This window comes from Lepus europaeus, chromosome 3 (assembly GCF_033115175.1).
Source record: "Lepus europaeus isolate LE1 chromosome 3, mLepTim1.pri, whole genome shotgun sequence".
In the NCBI taxonomy this organism is placed as follows: domain Eukaryota; kingdom Metazoa; phylum Chordata; class Mammalia; order Lagomorpha; family Leporidae; genus Lepus; species Lepus europaeus.
In genome coordinates this window covers 32,286,331-32,304,999 of record NC_084829.1, presented here as the reverse complement: position 1 = coordinate 32,304,999, position 18,669 = coordinate 32,286,331, and the positions used below count along the sequence as shown (strand labels likewise).

The 18,669-nt window shown below is 58.3% G+C and overlaps 1 protein-coding gene across 6 annotated transcripts in view; it reads left to right on the top strand.

Moving 5' to 3' along the window:
- TNXB (tenascin XB) overlaps nt 1–18,669 on the top strand; it is a 58,992-nt gene that overhangs the window by 5,159 nt on the left and 35,164 nt on the right. For 4 of the 6 annotated variants that reach the window (XM_062185897.1, XM_062185896.1, XM_062185894.1 and 1 more), the window contains exons 2-9: nt 2,874–3,284; nt 3,604–5,442; nt 5,781–5,896; nt 11,892–12,048; nt 12,211–12,474; nt 15,072–15,440; nt 16,388–16,681; nt 18,300–18,590. In XM_062185897.1, the coding sequence (XP_062041881.1) occupies nt 2,882–3,284; nt 3,604–5,442; nt 5,781–5,896; nt 11,892–12,048; nt 12,211–12,474; nt 15,072–15,440; nt 16,388–16,681; nt 18,300–18,590 (3,733 nt within the window). In that variant the 5' untranslated portion in view covers nt 2,874–2,881. Of the gene's footprint in view, nt 1–2,873; nt 3,285–3,603; nt 5,443–5,780; nt 5,897–11,891; nt 12,049–12,210; nt 12,475–13,218; nt 13,945–15,071; nt 15,441–16,387; nt 16,682–18,299; nt 18,591–18,669 lie in introns of all 6 variants that reach the window. The other 2 variants (XM_062185898.1, XM_062185893.1) reach the window with 2 other exon arrangements.

Here is an 18,669-nt window from a genome sequence, read left to right as displayed (position 1 = left end):
ACATTTCAATGCCTCCTGGCTACCACACTGGACAGCCTGGACACAGGATGCTTTACAATGGAAAATGTGGTCAACTGGTATCAAGATTCAAAATATGTCCAGAAATCTCTCCTGACTCATCCCAAAAAGTAAACCTATTCTGTCTTCTAAAAGCAAAGATTAGCTCCACCTGTTTTCTTTCTTTCTTTCTTTTAAAAATTTATTTATTTGAAAGTTAGAGTTACACAGAGAGAGGAGAGGCAGAGAGAGAGAGAGAGAGAGAGGTCTTCAATTCGATGGTTCACTCCCCAATTGGCCACAACAGCTGGAGCTTTGCCAGTCCAAAGCCAGAAGCCATGAGCTTCTTCCAGGTCGCCCCCCTGGGTGCAGGGGCCCAAGGACTTGGGCCACATTCTACTGCTTTCCCAGGCCATAGCAGAGAGCTGGATGGGAAGTAGAGCAGCCAGTCTCAAACCAGTGCCCATATGGGATGCCAGAGCTTCAGACCAGGGCGTTAACCCACTGTGCCACAGCACCGGCCCCTGGTTGTTTTCAAAATTTATAAAAATTGGCATCAAATAGAGTTCTCTTTTTGTGTCTGGTTTCTTTTGTTCAGCATTACGTGTGTGACATTACCACATGCCCCCATCTGCTGGCTTCTTTTTACCGCTGTATAGAATTGCACTGTCTGATTCTGCCACCATTTATTTACCCCAGCTAGTATTAATGGACACTTGAGTTATTTCCAGTCTGGGCTAATATGAATAAATCTCACGAACATTCTTGCACATGTCTTTTGAAGGGTATACAGCAGTCATTCCTGTTGGATGTTTTCCAGGAAGTGGAATTTCTGGGTTAAAGTCTCTGTGCTTGAGTAGGCACTGCCAGTCTTCCTAAGTGGTTACATTAATATCTGCTCCTGCTTGCAACAGATAACAGTTCCAATTGCTTTCCAGTCCTTCTGGTGGATATCTCATTGTGTTTTAAATTTGTATTTTCTTTTCTTTAAAGATTTATTTATTTATTTGAACGAGTTACACAGAGAGAGAGGAGAGGCAGAGAGAGAAAGAGAGAGAGATCTTCATCGACTGATTCACTCCCCAATTGACCGCAATGGTCAGAGTTGCGCTGATCCAAAGCCAGGAGCCCAAGGACTTGGGCCTTATTCTACTGCTTTCCCAGGCCATAGCAAAGAGCTGGATGGGAAGTGGAGTAGCCGGGACTCAAACTAGTACCCATATGGGATGCTGGCACTGCAGGCGGCAGCTTTACCCACTACGCCACGACGCCAGCCGCATTGCATTTTCTCGATGAGTAGTGAAGTTGTACACCTTTTCATAGGCTTATTGGCCATTTTGATAGACTCTTTTGATATAGCTGCTTATGACTATTTTATTTACTTTAATGTATATTATATCGTATTACTTACTTACTTGAAGTAGGGTCCCATCCACTGGTTCACTCCCTAAATGGCTGTGTCCCAGACCCAATGCAGGTCTCTCATGTGGGTGAGAGGGATCCTACTGCTTGCACTATAACCAATGCTTCTCAGGGTTCCCGTTAGCAGGAAGATGGAGTCAGAAGCTGGAGCCAGTATTGAACCCAGGCATTCATATATGAAGCATGGGTGTCTTAACCAGCACGTTAACTGCGAGGCCAAATTCCTAGTCCTTTTGCCAATTAAAAAAAAAAAAAAACTGAGTTTCATGCCTTCTGCTTGTTGTTTTGTTTTGTAGTTCTTTATTTTAGCTTTTAATCCCCTCCCGCACCCAATATCTCACATACTTTCTCTGAGTTTGTGGCTTGCTTTCTTATCCTCCTCCTGATGTTATTTGATGACTAGAAGTTGTCAATTCTAGTGAGAATTCCAATGTATCTTTTTTTTTTAATGATTTGTTTGTGTGTTTTACTTAAGCCTTTGCTTGCCCCAAAGATTTTCACCTTTTTTTTTCTTTTGTGAGTATTGTTATGAAAAAAACGGCTTTACCTTTACACAACCCATCTCAAATTATTCTCTGCAGGTGGACATAGGTAGAGATTTATTTTCCCCCATATGGAGCTGCAGCTGTCCCACCACCACTTATTGAAAAGAACACTGTTTCTTCTACTTTTAATTGTAGCTCAGCTCTATGTCTCAATCCAATTCAGTTCCATCTGTCTATCCTAGCAACTTTACAAGTTTTGAAATTTGATCATGTAAGTCTTGAAAAACACGCTTTTGTCTTTTTTTTTTTTTAATGGAGAAACTTGAGCATGTATAAATGTTGATGAGAAGGATGTAGTTGAGAGGGAGGGATTGAATCAGAGAGGATTAATCTGCCTTAAGGATCCTTAGAAGACGATAGGAGCTAGGATCCAAGTACCCAGGAAAGGACTGGCCCTGGCCACTCATCCACTAATTCACCCAAGATTGATGTATTGCCTAGCACAGGGATACAGAAGCACCAGGACACACGGGTCCCTGTTCTCATGGAGCTCCTGTTCTAGCAGTGGGAGAAATAGAAGAGAGCACACCATGTTGCGGTTGGTGACATGTGAATTAAGACCGAGCAAGAAGGAGCCAGCCTCTAACAGCTGAGGGAAGAGCATCCCCAGCAGAGGGCACAGACCGTGCAAAGGCCCTTGGGCTGCTGTAGGCTTCCAATGTTCGTGGAACCAAAGACCTATGGGGGGAACACAGTAAATAAGGCGGGCAAGGTGGCCAAATGATGGAGGCCAGATCTGCCCGGGGCAGGGGTATCCCTGAGGGTTGGGCTGAACGTGGAATTTTATACACAGGCGAGTGGAGTGGCTCCATTGTGGGGCTTGTTAGTTGAGTGATGGGTATGTGTTGGGGTCCGTGTTGTCTCTTCTTTTGCAAAGCTGCACTCACACTTCGCCCTCTCTCCCTGCAGCCTCCTGCATGATGCCAGCCCAGTGTCCCCTCGGCTGCGGTCTGGCCCTCCTGCTATTGCTGGGCACAGCCAGAGCAGGCCCCTTCTCTCCACGGCCCAATGTGACACTCTCTGCCCCTCGGCCCCCTCCGCAGCCTGGGGGCCGCACCGTGGAGACAGGTGGTGGAAGTCCCTCTTCTCAGCTGTACGAGCACACAGTGGAGGGCGGGGAGAAGCAGGTGGTCTTCACCCACCGTATTAACCTGCCCCCTTCTGCTGGCTGTGGCTGCCCCCCTGGCACGGAGCCCCCCATCCCTGCTTCAGAGGTGCAGGCCCTGAGGATCCGGCTGGAGATCTTGGAGGAGCTGGTGAAGGGGCTCAAGGAACAGTGCACAGGGGGCTGTTGTCCTGCTGCTGCCCAGGCTGGCACAGGTGAGCGGTGATCCTACAAGGGGGCAGTGAAGAAGAAGCGGAAGTGGAGAGGTGGGGTAGAGTGGGCATCCTTAAAGGGTCGGGGTACAAATTAGGGAAAGGCACTCCTTCCTCACCATTAGGGGTGCAGCCCAGGGCACAACTTGGAGCACAAAGCTGGATTAAATGTCAACCTATGCATATGCCAGGGCCCTGGGAGCTACCAAGCCTTGGGAAGGGGGCTTTGACCCTGCTGGAGGGATCAACTAGGAGCAGAAAAGGGCTCAGCCTCTCTCCCCGCCTGAGAGCCTGAGACATGCCCCTCTCCCTCCTGCTCCAGGCCAGACAGATGTGCGGAGCCTCTGCAGCCTCCACGGAGTGTTCGACCTGAGCCGTTGCACCTGTTCCTGTGAGCCAGGCTGGGGTGGGCCCACCTGCTCCGACCCCACAGACACTGCCCTGCCCCCCTCCACGGCGCCCTCAGCCTCCGGGTCCTGCCCCGACGACTGTAACGATCAGGGCCGCTGCGTGCGCGGTCGCTGCGTGTGCTTCCCCGGCTACACGGGCCCCAGCTGCAGCTGGCCCTCGTGCCCCGGGGACTGCCAAGGCCGCGGGCGCTGCGTGCAGGGCGTGTGCGTGTGCCGGGCTGGCTTCTCAGGGCCCGACTGCAGCCAGCGCTCCTGCCCTCGGGGCTGCAGCCAGAGGGGACGCTGCGAAGACGGGCGCTGCGTGTGCGACCCGGGCTACACCGGCGAGGATTGCGGGCAGAGGGGCTGCCCCCGAGGCTGCAGCCAGAGGGGACGCTGCGAGAATGGGCGCTGCGTGTGCAACCCGGGCTACACCGGCGACGACTGCGGGCAGAGGAGCTGCCCCCGAGGCTGCAGCCAGAGGGGGCGTTGTGAGGACGGGCGCTGCGTGTGCGACCCCGGCTACACTGGCGACGACTGCGGCTCGCGTGTCTGTCCCTGGGATTGTGGCGAGGGCGGGCGCTGCGTAGACGGCCGCTGCGTGTGCTGGCCTGGGTACGCGGGCGAGGACTGCAGCACGCGGACGTGCCCGCGCGACTGCCGGGGCCGCGGGCGCTGCGAGGACGGCGAATGCATCTGCGACGCGGGCTACGGCGGGGACGACTGCGGCGTGCGCCGCTGCCCCGGCGACTGCAGCCAGAGGGGCCGCTGCGAGGACGGGCGCTGCGTGTGCTGGCCGGGGTACACCGGGCCCGACTGCGGCACGCGCGCCTGTCCGCGCGACTGCCGGGGCCGCGGGCGCTGCGAGAACGGCGTGTGCGTGTGCAACGCGGGCTACAGCGGCGAGGACTGCGGCGTGCGCAGCTGTCCCGGGGACTGTCGTGGCCGGGGCCGCTGCGAGAGCGGCCGCTGCGTGTGTTGGCCGGGATACACGGGCCGGGACTGCGGTACGCGCGCCTGCCCAGGAGACTGTCGCGGGCGCGGGCGCTGTGTGGACGGCCGATGCGTGTGCAACCCAGGCTTCACGGGCGAGGACTGCGGGAGCCGTCGATGTCCTGGGGACTGTCGGGGCCGCGGGCGCTGCGAGAACGGCGTGTGCGTGTGCGACGCGGGCTACAGCGGCGAGGACTGCGGGCTGCGCAGCTGCCCCGGGGACTGCCGAGGCCGTGGCCAGTGCCTGGACGGGCGCTGCGCGTGCGACGACGGCTACTCTGGCGAGGACTGCGGCTTGAGGCGGTGCCCGCAAGACTGCAGCCAGCATGGCGTGTGCCAGGATGGGGTGTGCAGCTGTTGGGAGGGCTATGCCGGCGAGGACTGCGCCACTCGCACCTGCCCCTTCAACTGCCACGGGCGTGGCCGCTGTGAGGACGGACGTTGCGTGTGCGACCAAGGCTACACCGGCCCTGCCTGCGCCACCCGCACCTGCCTAGCTGATTGCCGGGGCCGCGGGCGCTGCGTGCAAGGAGTGTGTGTGTGCCATGCGGGCTACAGCGGCGAGGACTGCGGGCAAGAAGAGCCTCCCGCCAGCGCCTGTCCCGGGGGCTGCGGGCCCCGGGAACTGTGCCGCGCCGGCCAGTGTGTGTGCGTGGAGGGCTTCCAAGGCCCCGACTGCGCCATCCAGACGTGTCCCAGAGACTGCCTTGGCAGGGGAGAGTGCCGGGAGGGCAGCTGCCATTGCCACGATGGCTACGCCGGAGAGGACTGTGGGGAAGGTGAGCCCCAGTGCGGCTTGTGGGGGACCAGGATTCTGAAACAGGAGCTTGGGGAGAAAGGGGAGTGACTGGAAGGAAGCTCCATGGGGCCTGCAGATTCCTGAGCAGCAGTTTGGGGGCCCCTCTGGTTATACTTAGGGAGACTCTCTGTTCCCAGAGCTTAGGCGAAGAGAAAGGAGACCCTGACCATGTCCAGGCCTCTGCTAGCTTTTCAACCACCAAGGAGAAGCCTCCCTTGGACCTCTTGGTGTGGACTTGGATAAAGTGGGCTGCGCTGGTGGGGGTGGGAGTGGCCGCCTGGAGCTAACCAGCTTTTTCTGTCCTCTTCTCCTGGGCAGAGATCCCCACCATTGACAACATGAGAATGCACCTGCTGGAGGAGACCACCGTTCGCACAGAGTGGACCCGGGCTCCGGGCCCCGTGGATGCCTACGAAATCCAGTTCATCCCCACGGTGAGCAGAGGGCTGAGCGGGCAGCACTGGGGCTGGGAGGGCTCATCTCTTGCAGGACGTTCCAAGGAATCAGGTGATTGGGTTCCTGAAGCTCCCTACCCTGCCCAGCACAGCTTAGAGACTTCAGCAGCATCTCCAGCCAGCGTTGGTCCAGGGCAGCTGGAGCACCTCTGGTGACAATGGGCTCAGAGCTTCCTGCGGCTTTCCAGTCCCTTGTTGGTCATCCCTGTGAGCTCTTTGTGTTGCTGAATCCAGATCTTCCTGTGTCCTAATGCCCAGCTATTGGCACTGGCCGGGCATTCTCAGGCTGTGGGACTATTTCTTCACTTTCCCTGAGTCCAATACCCAGCCCTCAGCCCTCACAGCCTTCATCCTGACCCGGAAAAATTCCCTGGTTTCTTCACCACGTTCCCCTAAGGCTTTGTCCCCTGAAATCTTCACCTCTCTGTGCCGCCTGCTTTTTTGCACGTGCCCCTCACTTTTCACAGAGTGGGCTTCTGCTAACTTGTACTCACAGACTGTCAGCTGCTTCAATTCTATTCATTTTCTAAACATAACATTTTAATCTAAAAGTCCTAAGTATTAGGCCCAGCACAGAAAATTTAGACCACATATATAGAAGCAAGGAAGAAAGAAGGGAAGGCGGGCGGGGGGTGGGAACATTCGGCTGTATACACAGTACAGTGTTTCAGCCTAAATATAGACCTTCCCTTTGGCTCTGCTCAATGTTATCTCCTTTGGTTTGGGCCAAGCTGTCCAGGCTATTGCAATCCTTTTGAGTCCATGAACTTGTGCTCCCACTGCTGTGTCCTCAGCACAGGGCAAAGCATCCTTTCTCTCTCCCTCCAACATATTTTTTAAGGTCTTAGGGGGCCCCCCCACTGGGGACCTCACATTCTGTGGACTGGCCTTTTTAGGATAGGGTTGTTCTCTTGTCTCCAAATCACCTGACATTTGCACCACCACCCAGCCTTGTTTCCTTGCACCTTCCCCCGAGTGCCACAGGAGGGTGGGCCTTGCCACCCACGTCTCCATCAGGCCCTGCCCCCTGAGTGCCGTGAACCCATGTGGCACAGCCGGTGTTGTGTCCAGGGCCTCTCTGAAGTACAGATATTTCAGGTGATAATTTAAGCCATTTGATCGCACTTGTGATCACACTTGTGAAAAATCAACTTCCACTTGATGTTCATGTTTTCCTGCTTAATTTCATGTCACTTGAGAATTTAAGGCCTCTGGGGCAGATGGCAGGTCTTTAACCTGGTGAGCCTTGTGTGTGTGCACTTGAAGTTGACAGGAGCACTTGTCATTGCTCGTATAGTTTTTACTGTGCTGATTTTTTAAACAACTCCCTGACCAATAGCTGCGGAAGATGCTGGAACAGCAGGGACAGACAGGTCAGAGGTACCACTGTCATCCTTACCCCCCTTCGCCTGGGCTTCTTGGCCACCTCCCCGGCAGGTTCCATCCTGCCCACTCTCTGGCCAAAGCAGAGGCAGACGGTCCTATTTTGTGGCACAACTAAGACAGCTTGGATTTTCTTCTTGAATTAGAAATTATTATTTGCTATAAACATAATTTACTCCTGAGACAAGAATTTGGCAACTACAGCAAAGAACAGCAAATAGTTCTTGGCTGTTTCACACTAAAACAAGCACAGTGAACATGTTAAAGTGTTTCTCCCACTCTTCTGTGTGCATATTATTTACATAGCTCTAATCTTAACAGGGCGGGACTTTTAAAAAGAATTTCCCGAGGAAACTTTAAGGAAAGAATTAAAATAAACACTTGAGATACAAGGAGGCTTACCACACGCTGTCTCCCACCCTGGGTAAATAGACATCCATCTTTGGGTGCTGATGTGGGGGGCAGCTTCCCATCTGCAGCTCCGACTTCTCCTCTCCCCCAGAGCCCCGTGGTGCCAGGCTGGGCCCTGCTTGGTTCACCGCTCTGCTCTGAGCGTAGGCCTCTGTCGCATTGGGGGAAGACACTCCTGTAAACCTGGTCCCCAGACACCAGCCCGTGCCCTCTGCTCTCGCGGTGACTGGCCTCAGGCGACGCTCTCTGACCCTCTCCATTGGCCTGAAGTGTCCTCGGTAGCTGGCTGTCCTCGGGCCACTGCCGTCTGCCTAGGAGCCTGTCTCTACCCCATCCCTCCCCCTTGCGAGAAGCACGTCTCTCTTTCAGCCCAAACACTGCTCTTCCTGGCCGAGGCCACACTGCCTTATTGGAATTAGTTTCAGAACACAGAAGACTGTTCCTCCTCTCCCTGCCTATGTGGCATTGTTACGCTGACTCAGTGGTTCTCGGTGTGTTCTTGGGCCAGGGAGCTCGGTAGAAACATGAGTGGTCAAGGGGGCCATTAGGTCACCACGTGGGACGCCCCCAGCCCATGTTGGAGGGCCTGGGCTCCAGACCCAGCCCTGCTCCTGATCCCAGCTTCCTGCTAACGCACACACCTGGGAACAATGGGCTCAAGTAGTTGGACCCCTGCTACCATGTGGGAGACCCGGATTGAGTTCTGGGCTCCTGGCTTTGGCCTGGCCCATCCTGGGGGAGTGAATCAGTGACAAGAGTTCTCTGTTTCTCTCTCTCTCTCTCTCTTTCCCTGTCTCTGAGACTTTCAAATAAATTTTAAAAATTAATAAAAAATGCAAGTGATCAGACTCCACCCCCAAATCTATTGAATCAGAGGATCTGGAGACAAGTAACCTGTGTTATAGCAAGTCCTCCAGGTAATAATAATAATTATTATTCATCTTCTTCTTCTTCTTAAAGACATTTATTTATTTATTTGAAAGGCAGAATGAGAGAGAGAGAGATCTTCTAACCACTAGTTTACTCTCCAAGTGGTCAAACAGCCAGGGCTGGGCCGGGCTGAAGGCAGGAGCCAGGAACTCCATCCAGGTCCTCCATGTGGGTGGAAGGGGCCCAAGTACTTGGGCCATCTTCCACTGCCTCCCAGGCACAGTAGCAGGGAGCTGGGTGAGACGCCAAGGAGAGGCAACTGGAACCGGCATTCCACACCGGCATTCTGATGTGGGGTGCGGGTGTTCCAAGCAGTGCTTAACCAGCTGCAGCCTCCAGGTGCACCTCAAGTCACAGGACCACTAACTGGAGGATCGCTGCTACCTGGAAGATGCTGGCTCCATTCCAACCATAAGAGGAAGCACAGGGAAGCTGAGGGAGGTGAACTCTGGATCCTAAAGAAGCTTGGCTCTTCCTTGTCTGGGCATCTTCTGCAGCCTGGAACCAGGGCTATGCCAAGTGCTCCTTATGCCAGAAGACCTTACAGCTTTAAGAAAGTTTTTGCTTGGGTCTTGTCTTTTCTTTTCTTTTTTTTTTTTTTTAAGGATTTAGTTATTTTATTTGAAAGAGTTACAAAGAGAGAGGGAGAGGCAGAGAAAGAGAGAGAGAGATCTTCCATCTGCTGGTTCTCTTCCCAAATGGCTGCAATGGCCTGGGCTGGGCCAGGCTGAAGTCAGAAGCCAGGGGCTTCATCCAGTCTCCCACATGAGTACTGAGATCCAAGGACTTTGGCCATCTTCTGCTGCCTTCCCAGGAACTGGGCGGTGGAGGGGGGGCAATTCCCTGCTTTCCCAGGGAACTGGATCAGAAGTGGAGCCCCTGGGACTCAAACTGCCCCCCATATGGGATGCCAGCACTGCAGGCAGCAGCTTTACCCACTATGCCACAGCGCCAGCCCCAGGTCTTATCTTACAAGGGAGATGAGGGTGAGGTTAAGATCCAAGGCCGGGGCCGGTGCCGTGGCTCACTTGGTTAATCCTCCACCTGAGGCGCTGGCATCCCATATGGGCACCAGGTTCTAGTCCCGGTTGCTCCTCTTCCAGTCCAGCTCTCTGCTGTGACCTGGGAAGGCAGTGGAGGATGGCCCAAGTGCTTGGGCCCCTGCCCCCGCATGGGAGACCAGGAGGAAGCACCTGGCTCCTGGCTTTGGACTGGCATAGCTCCGATCATAGCAGCCATTTGGGAGGTGAACCAATGGAAGGAAGAACTTTCTCTCTCTCTCTCTCTCACTGTCTAACTCTATCTGTCAAAAAAAAAAAAAAAAAAAAAGATCCAAGGCCAAGGTGGAGTCCTCCATCTGGGGTCACGAGGTTCATAGTAGGAACAAAGTTCCAACTTGCCAAGAACAACAAGTGAGGTAGCCAAATTTGTCATGGAGCATTGGGCTAGAGACCAGTGAGGTGGTGCTGGGAGACATGGGTTAGGCTGACAGTGGGACTCTCAGGGGACTGTCCCCAAATGGGTCTCAGGAGGAACTCAGAGGTGTCAGATGGAATGACAGACACACAGACAGATATAGATATGATTGGTCCAAAGGAAGACGCAGGACTCCAGGGACAGGCTTGCCTCAGGGAAAGAACCAGACACAGTCACGGAGCACCAAGAGATGTGTGTTGAGGGAAACAAGAAGGGGGAGGTGAGAGAGGGAGGAGGTGAGAGAGGGAGGAGGTGAGAAGCATGGGGATTCTCGGGTTGAGAGTTGAGGCTGGCCCAAGTCTACTGGGCTGGGACGTCCCAGGGCAGGATGAGTGGGAGAGGGACAGGATCCCGTGTGCCTAGGAACCCCCGTCAGCCCAGGAAACTCTGACAAAACTTTATTGCATCCTCAACTCAGACATCTCGACGTGGCCTTCTCATCTGGTTTTGTACTTGGTATTTCCTAGGTTGGTTTCCTCGCCATTCTCTTGCTTTAGGAGAGTACCTTAGAAATTTCCAATCCTACTTGGCCGAGGGGAAACGTTCCCATCGTGGCCAACATAGCTCAGCAGAACAGAGTGTCCTTGGTGGCTGTCCTGGCCGCACCGCCCAGCGAAACCCAGAGCTGGTAGAAGGCTCCTCGGTGTGCAGCTCTTCCTGCCTCCCCAGCAACAGTGCCCAGGGGACCACGCCTGGAGCAGGGGCCTGGCAGGCTCCCCCCGGGGCCACCACACATGATCACACCACCTTCAAGGCACACAGGAAGGAGGAGGATTTGCCACGTGGCATTTGCTGCTCTCAGATATTTATGCCAGAATCTCATAAAACTTAACACATGGCCATACAAACGGGAACACTTTGAAAAAGTCATGGAAAATGGAATTAAAAGATAAGTTTATCTTGGTGCAAAAACATTTGATATCTGTGCATAGCAAGGATTTTCAAAACATTCATGGAAAACGCCTATGATGAAAAAAGTATGCATGGATTTCCATTTTTTTTGCACCAAAAAGATTTTTTTTTAATTCCATTTCCCCAAATTTTCCAAATCACTCTTGCAACAACCAGAGTATGAGCCACCAGCTGACAGGGACCACCACATCTTTTGTTTTGGGGTCTTCAAAACCCAGCAGAATGCCAGGTATAAAATCAGAAATTAGGAAGCGTTATTTATGGAATTTGGAGCAGGTGGGTCTTATTATGAGAGCCTGTCTGTCTGCTGAAGAAACAAGACAAACCCTGTTGGGGTCACACCCGGAGGCATACGCCCTGAGGATGAAGTGAAAGTTCTAGGGGCACCCCCCACCCTTTTCATCTGTTCTGGAAGGAGCAAGCTTAGAAGGCTCCTCAGGCCCAGGTAGTCAGGGATGCCACGGGAAAGCCTGGTGTGCGTTGAATGCAATTGTGGCAGGTGAACAGGAAATGCCTGTGAGAGGGACTCCAGGCTAAACCCCTGCCCCTTTCTCGGCGTGAGTGACCGTGGCGAGGTACTTATTCTTCTACGTCTCAGTTTTTTCATCTGTAAAATGGGACTAACAGTGCCTGTCTCATAGGGTGGTTGTGAACATTAAGTGAGTTCATATACGTAAATGGCCTGTTATGGGGCTAGCATGGAGGAATGCTCTTGGTGCGTTTGCACCTGCAGGTGCAGGGCCACATTTCACACAGTCTCATGTTGACACTGTTTGGGATTGGAGAAAGATGAGACAAGGGAGACTGAGTGGCAGGCACGAGAGTACCAGCCCCTGATCCCTACTCCCCTTCTTTCTCACAGACAGAGGGGGCGAGCCCCCCATTCACAGCACGGGTGCCCAGCTCTGCCTCAGCCTATGACCAGAGAGGACTGGCTCCGGGTCAGGAGTACCAGGTCACCGTCCGCGCCCTCCGCGGGACCAGCTGGGGCCCCCCTGCCTCTAAGACCATTACCACCAGTGAGAACCAGGGCCGGGTGGGTGGGGTCCTGGGTGGACACCTGCCAGCTGAGAGGGGCAGCTGGGAGTCGGGGACTGGATGGGGGCTGGGCTCTCGGACAGAAAGCTGATGACCGAAGGACGAGACTTCCACCTGAGCCCTCCTCGCTCTCACCCGGCTAGTGATCGATGGGCCCCAGGACCTCCGCGTGGTGGCCGTGACACCAACCACGATGGATCTCAGCTGGCTGCGCCCCCAGGCCGAAGTGGACCGATTCGTGGTGTCCTATGTGAGTGCCGGCAACCAGAGGGTGCGGCTGGAAGTGCCCCCGGAAGCAGATGGAACAGTGCTGACCGAACTGATGCCAGGCGTGGAATATGTGGTGACCGTCACCGCAGAGAGGGGCCGGGCCGTCAGCTACCCAGCCTCCATCAGAGCCAACACAGGTACGGCTGGCCAGCGGCGAAGGGGAGGGCCCTGGTTTCCCAGGCTAGGAGCTCCCTGCTCGGGAGCCAGGTCCTGGGGCTCACAGCCACTGTGAGTATGGTAGGGTGTGTGGCAATCCCAAAGCACCTGCCTCATGGGGCAGGGAGAAGACAGGGCCTGTGGGTGCTTAGAGTCCCATAGAGAGGGCTGCAGGTTAGACTAGGGAGGAACTGCCCCATGGAGAGATGCTGTCCCAGCCAGCCAGCAGAGGCCGTTCTTACCCAAGTGAGGACAGAGGGACAGGCCTTGCGCTGACAGATCTGGGGACTAGGTAGATCAGACCGCAGCAGTCCTGTTGCCTCCAGGATTGAGGTCGCGGTAATTTTCCACTAACCCTCAAGATTTCTTAACAGATGCCTGGAACTTTCTCCTCTCCTCCCGTGCCAGCGGGGGACACCCGCCTTGCTGTCACTCACGTTCTCTCCCCCAGGCCCCTTTCTCTCCGTCGGATGCAGGGTTCCACCAGCTGGCTTCTCTTTTTCCTAGGGCAGCAACAGTGGTGGGCCTGGGGGGCGGGGGAGGGCAGGGGGCCCCTGGCACATCGACTCATTTCTCCCGTTCTCTTTCAGGTGGGGCTGGGTTGCAGGGAAGCGGCCTCTAGTTCTGGTGGGCGGCGTGGAGGGAGGGGCTGTCCAGGGAAGGAGTGCGGGGTGTGGGGGCGCGGCCGCTGACCTGTTCCCTCGCTCTCTTTCACCCCTCGGCAGCACCAGGCCACTACAGCTACCCGGAGGTGCGCCCCCCAGCCCCGCCCCCCCAGCCCCGGCCGGGCCCCGCCCAGCGGCCCCCGCGGCCCCCGCGGCCCGCACAGGAGCGGGAGGAGGAGGCCCGGCCCGGGCCCAGCCTGCCCCAGCCCCCGCGGCGGGCCTGGGCCAACCTGACGGCCGAGCTGGGCCGGTTCCGCGGCACGGTGCAGGACCTGGAGCGCCACCTGCGGGCTCACGGCTACCCACTGCGGGCCAACCAGACCTACACGTCGGTGGCGCGCCACATCCATGAGTACCTGCAGCGGCGCCTCGCGGCCGCGGGTCCCGCGGGCTCCCCCGCGCCGTCGCCCCGCCGCCCCCACCCCACCGCCAGCCCCGCCCCGGGCACCAGGAAGCGGGACTCCACCCAGGGCAGACACGGCCTCTCGCCCGAAAGCATCGACCCGGGGGCCGCGCCTCGCCACCCCAAGCCGGAGGTGCTGGGCAGTGCCGCGGACGGCGCGCTCCTCGTGTCCCTCGACGGGCTCCGCGGCCAGTTCGAGCGCGTGGTGCTGCGCTGGCGGCCCCAGCCGCCTGCACGGGGCCCGGGCGGGGAGCTGACCGTGTCGGGCAACGCGCGGACCGTCAGCCTACCCGACCTCAGGCCCGGCACCACCTACCACGTGGAGGTCCACGGGGTGCGGGCGGGGCAGACCTCCAAGTCCTACGCCTTCGTCACCACCACAGGTAGCGTGGGCTGGGGCCGCGGGACCGCACACATCCCCTGCCCCAGAGTCACTTGCTTCTGGAGCGTGCTGCCTGCCGGAGTCCCTCCCACTGCCTCCCAGCTCAGACTGCCACGCCCCACCGCACCTGTCTAACCCGGCTCCCGAGAGCCTCACAGCACAGTCCCGGGAAGCCACCCTCACCCAGTGTCCCTGCCTACCCACGGCCAAGGCGCTCTGGTGTTTGGGGCCCCTGGGTTTCACCTGGGTTCCCAGGACACTTGTGCCAGGAGTGTTAGTCCAGGCCAAAGAAGGGGCATTGGTGCTGGTTTGGGGGGGGCAGTGCCTGCAGACTCCCTGGAGCCGTCGCAGTGGCAATGGAAGCCAGCGGCTCTCACTCTGACTCACTGTGGTGAGGGTGACTAAAGACTGGTCTGTGGTTACTGCTTCCCACAATGTGGCCTTGACCTTGAGAGGACACAAGGGAACTGCTTGGGGGTGGCTTGAAGCCAGCAGGCAGCATGTGTGTGTGGTGAGGGGTGAAACCGCTGCTTCCGAAGCTGCTTTTCCAAGCCTGCTGGCTCCCTTCACGCCTGTCTCTCCCACAGGACCAGTGGCCGGGCTCGGTGGCTGCTGTGGGGGGGTGGTGAACCTCTTCTTCTCCCATAGGCTCCGGATGTCACCCGACCAGGACGCCCCTCGCCACACACACACCCTCTCTCTCCTCTTTCCCCTCCCACTCACCTCTTGCAGCCTCCTCTCCTAACAGCACCACCTCCTCCTCTCTTCCAGGCTTCTCACTGCAGCACTAATGGAAGCCGGATGCCACCAGTGGGGAGGGGCATGCATGGTGGGGGGCATCGTGGAGACTGGGGCTGCAGACTGGGAAGCCTTGCTGGGGGAGGGAGGGAGGGAGAGAGACAGGCTTTGTTCCTCTGCCTGTGTGCTCAGGAATGTGTCCCTGGGGCGGGGGGTGGGTGTTGAAGGCCTAGCCCTTTGTGGGGTGGGGTGGCCCCAGTGCTGGAACCCAGAGCAGACGCAGGGTGGTCTCTGGGCCCCTGGAGGCTGGAGGGCAGAAGTCGAGGGCTGGGGCCCCTTTCTGGCTCTTATCCTCCCTTCTCCTGTTTCTCTCACCCTGCCCCTTCCCAGGGTCCTCACCCTTGGGCTTCTTGGGGGCTACCGATGAACCTCCTCCCTCAGGCCCCTCAACGACCCAAGGAGCCCAGGGCCCTCTTCTGCAACAGCGCCCCCAGGAGCTCGGAGAGCTGCGTGTGCTGGGCAGAGACGAGACAGGGCGCCTGCGCGTGGCCTGGACCGCCCAGCCCGACACCTTCGCCCACTTCCAGCTCTACCTGCGGGTGCCTGAGTGGCCAGGGGCGCATGAGGAGCTGCTGCCAGGGGACAGCCGCCAGGCCTTGGTGCCCCCGCCCCCTCCTGGAGCCCCCTACGAGCTGTCACTTCATGGGGTCCCTCCCAGGGGCAGGCCCTCCGCCCCCATCACCTACCAAGGCATTATGGGTACATTTTGGACTCTGCTCGAACCAAAGTGCTAAGACCGGGGTGGGGGAGCTGGGGGCCATGGGGACCTCAGAGGTGGGAGGGGGATTGAGGGGCCAGTGAAGACCAGGGCAGATGCGTGGAGCAGCGTGGGAGGAGAGGACAGAGAGAAAAAAGTTGTGGGTTTAGAGCAAAGGCGGAGGGAGGGCGTCTTAGACTGGTGATGGGGGGGTGGGTACTCCAGGAAGAGTGCAGGAGGAAAGTCGGGTGAGGCAGGGATAGGCCCCGGTCCTCCCCCTGCCCTTGTCCTGCCTTCCCTCCCTAGGCACTCCTCTGCCCACCTTGGCCTAACCATCTCTTAGGGTGGGCTTGGGCAGGCCTCTGGCCTGGGATTCTAACCCCAGACCCCACCTCCCCGACCCTTCCCTGCAGCCCAGTGCCTCCTCCCTGAGAGCCAGGCTTGCGGTGGACAGCCTCCTGTGGCCTACCTGGCCAGCTGCTGGGCACGGCAGCTCCGTGGGCTGGGGACCCTGCAGCCATTAGGGCTTTGGCGCTGGGTGAGGTTCATGGGAGCAGGGCCAGGCAGGGCCTGGGGTACCCTCTCTAGGGGACCAGGCCCAGGGTGGCTGGCTCTTGCCCCAGTTCTTGGTCCACTCCTCACAGAGAGAGGGCGGCCAGAGAGGCAGCAGCCTGAGGCGCTCTCAGACTGCTCTGAGGCAGCCATGGGGAGGCTTGAAACTCACAGGCAGAGCCGTGGGGGACCTGAAACTCCCCCAGAGGTCCTGAGAGGCTAGGTAGGAAAGAAACAGAAAGTGAAGGGGCAATGTGTCCCTCCCAGAGGGCCGGCCACGGAGCTGTCAGGATGGAGTGAGGCTGGTGGAGGAGAGGGAGGGGGATGAGGGAGGGGGATGAGGGAGGGGGATGAGGGCGTGGCTGAGGCTGCTGTGCTTTTGCCCTCCGAACCCCAGACCTGGATGAGGAGAAGCCTGGGGAGTCCTCGAGCCCACCGCGCCTGGGCGAGCTGACAGCGACGGGCCTGACCTCCGACTCTCTGCTCCTGCACTGGACGGTCCCCGAGGGCAAGTTCGACTCCTTTGTGGTCCAGTACAAGGACAAGGAGGGGCCCCAGGTGGTGCCTGTGGAGGGGCCCCAGCGCTCCGTCCCCATCACCTCCCTGGAGCCGGGCCGCAAGTACAAGTTCGTCCTGTACGGGCTTGTCGGCAAGAAGAGGCACGGCCCCCTGGTGGCTGAAGGCAAGATCCGTGAGTGACAGCGGTCACACCCTCCCTGCTGCACCTTCCCAGTGCCCTGGGAGCTCCAGGAAGGCTTCCCGTAGGCGGTGGTGCTGAGCTGAGTCCTGCAAGGAGAGCAGTGTGGGGCAGCCAGAGGGAGTGGCCTGTGTTCCCCCCCCCCCCCAGAGCAGGGCAGGTGGGGCGCGAAAGGGCGTGGTCTCTGGGCTGTGTGTGCGGTGCTGAGGGCCTTGGCCCCATTGGAGGGCCCTGGAGGCCTCTGACGGGTTCTAATGGGAGAGTGACGTGATTCGATGTTTGTCTTACATGTGACAGCTGCAGAGGCCAGCTGGGAAGTGCCCCAAGAGCTGGTGGGCATGGTGGTGGTGACAGGGCCGGGCTGGTGGCAGTGGGTCTGCTGAAGGAGAGCAAGGAGGCCCAGGCAACCCTCCGGCTTTCCGGATCAGACAGCCCAGTTGTCTGAGGGTGGAGGAAGCCGGACGGGACACTTAGCTCTGAGCCTCCAGACGCTTGGGGCATCAGCAGGCTCCTTATAGCTGCCTGTGAGCCACGCCCACTCAATAGACAGGGGCACGGAGGTGCAGAGAGGCCACCTGAGCAGGACACGGTAGGGCCCCAGGGCTGAACCGCACCCGGGAGAGGGCTGGGTGTTCTCAGCGCCGACGGGCAGGAGCCAGTGGGAGGGCTTGTGGGGAGGAGAGAGGGCCCCGCTGGAACGCTGAGGGCGCCCAGCACTCAGAGTAGTGGCAGGGGAAGAGCAGCCTGCAGGGCAGGCCGCAGCGGCCAGCCGGGAGGGGCAGAGCCCGGCGCGCGCCCTCCTGGACGCCGGGGAGGAGGGTGCGGCCAAACTCTTCAGATTCCGGGAAAGTGATTCAAAGGCTACGGGAGCGTCCACAGGCCTTAGCGATGACGAGGTCGCTCCTGGCCCCCATAAGGGACGGAGCTGGCTTGGGAGCCTGACAGAGGTGAGGACGTGGCTACAACTGGCGTAAACACCACTTTCAGAACCGGGGCTGGGAACACACAGCAAAGAGCGAAGATGGCGGCTGGAGAGACGCGGGCCCAGCGGGGCGGGTGGGCAGGAGGGTGTTCAGGGTGCTGATGGAGCGAGGAGCCAGAGACAGGGCTGTGGTGCAGAGTGAGGGTCAGCAGCGGGCCCAGGTTCCCCAGGAGGAGCAACCTGGAGCAGGGGAGCGGAGCTCTCCCATGATAACGCACTCCGGGCTTGTGCCGCCTTCCCGTGGACAAGAAAGCAGCTGGGAGTTAGGCCTGGAAGCAGTGGAGGTTGTGCTGGGAAGATTTCCCTGGCTCTGGGGATGCGGGAAGGCCTGGCCGGGCCCTCCTCTCCCTGAAGCCCCCATGCCCCCTGCTTGTGAAGAGGGTCAGGGCCACGCGTGTGCAAACAGTACTTTGTGACATTTGGGAGATGGCAGCCCTTCCTGCCGGCAGGCACAACCCCTCCACACGGCACACAGCTTGGCAAGCTGGATCTCCGTCCCACTGTACTCAGCACACGCCTTTGTGCAGTGAACAGCCTGCACAGCCTCACATGGCATCCCTGGGTGGGAGATGGGTCCTCCCTTCTCCCGGGACCCATCTCCCCCTCACTCTCTCTCTCTGTGCCTCCTAGTGCCTCGGAGTGACCCCAGCCCGGGGACAGCACCTCGCCTCGGGAAGCTGTGGGTGACCGACCCTACCCCAGACTCACTGCAGCTCTCCTGGACTGTCCCTGAGGGCCAGTTCGACTCCTTCGTGGTCCAGTACAGGGACAGAGATGGGCGGCCCCAGGTGGTGCCTGTGGAGGGACCTGAGCGCTCCATCATCGTGTCTCCCCTGGACGCTAACCACAAGTACAGGTTCGCCCTGTTTGGGATGGTCAACAAGAAGCGCTACGGCCCCCTCACGGCTGACGGCACCACTGGTGAGTGGCAGCCACCTGAGCCCCAGGGGACCCCTACCCGTCCTCCCACACTGTGCCCTCAGCCAGGAACCCGCTGGGC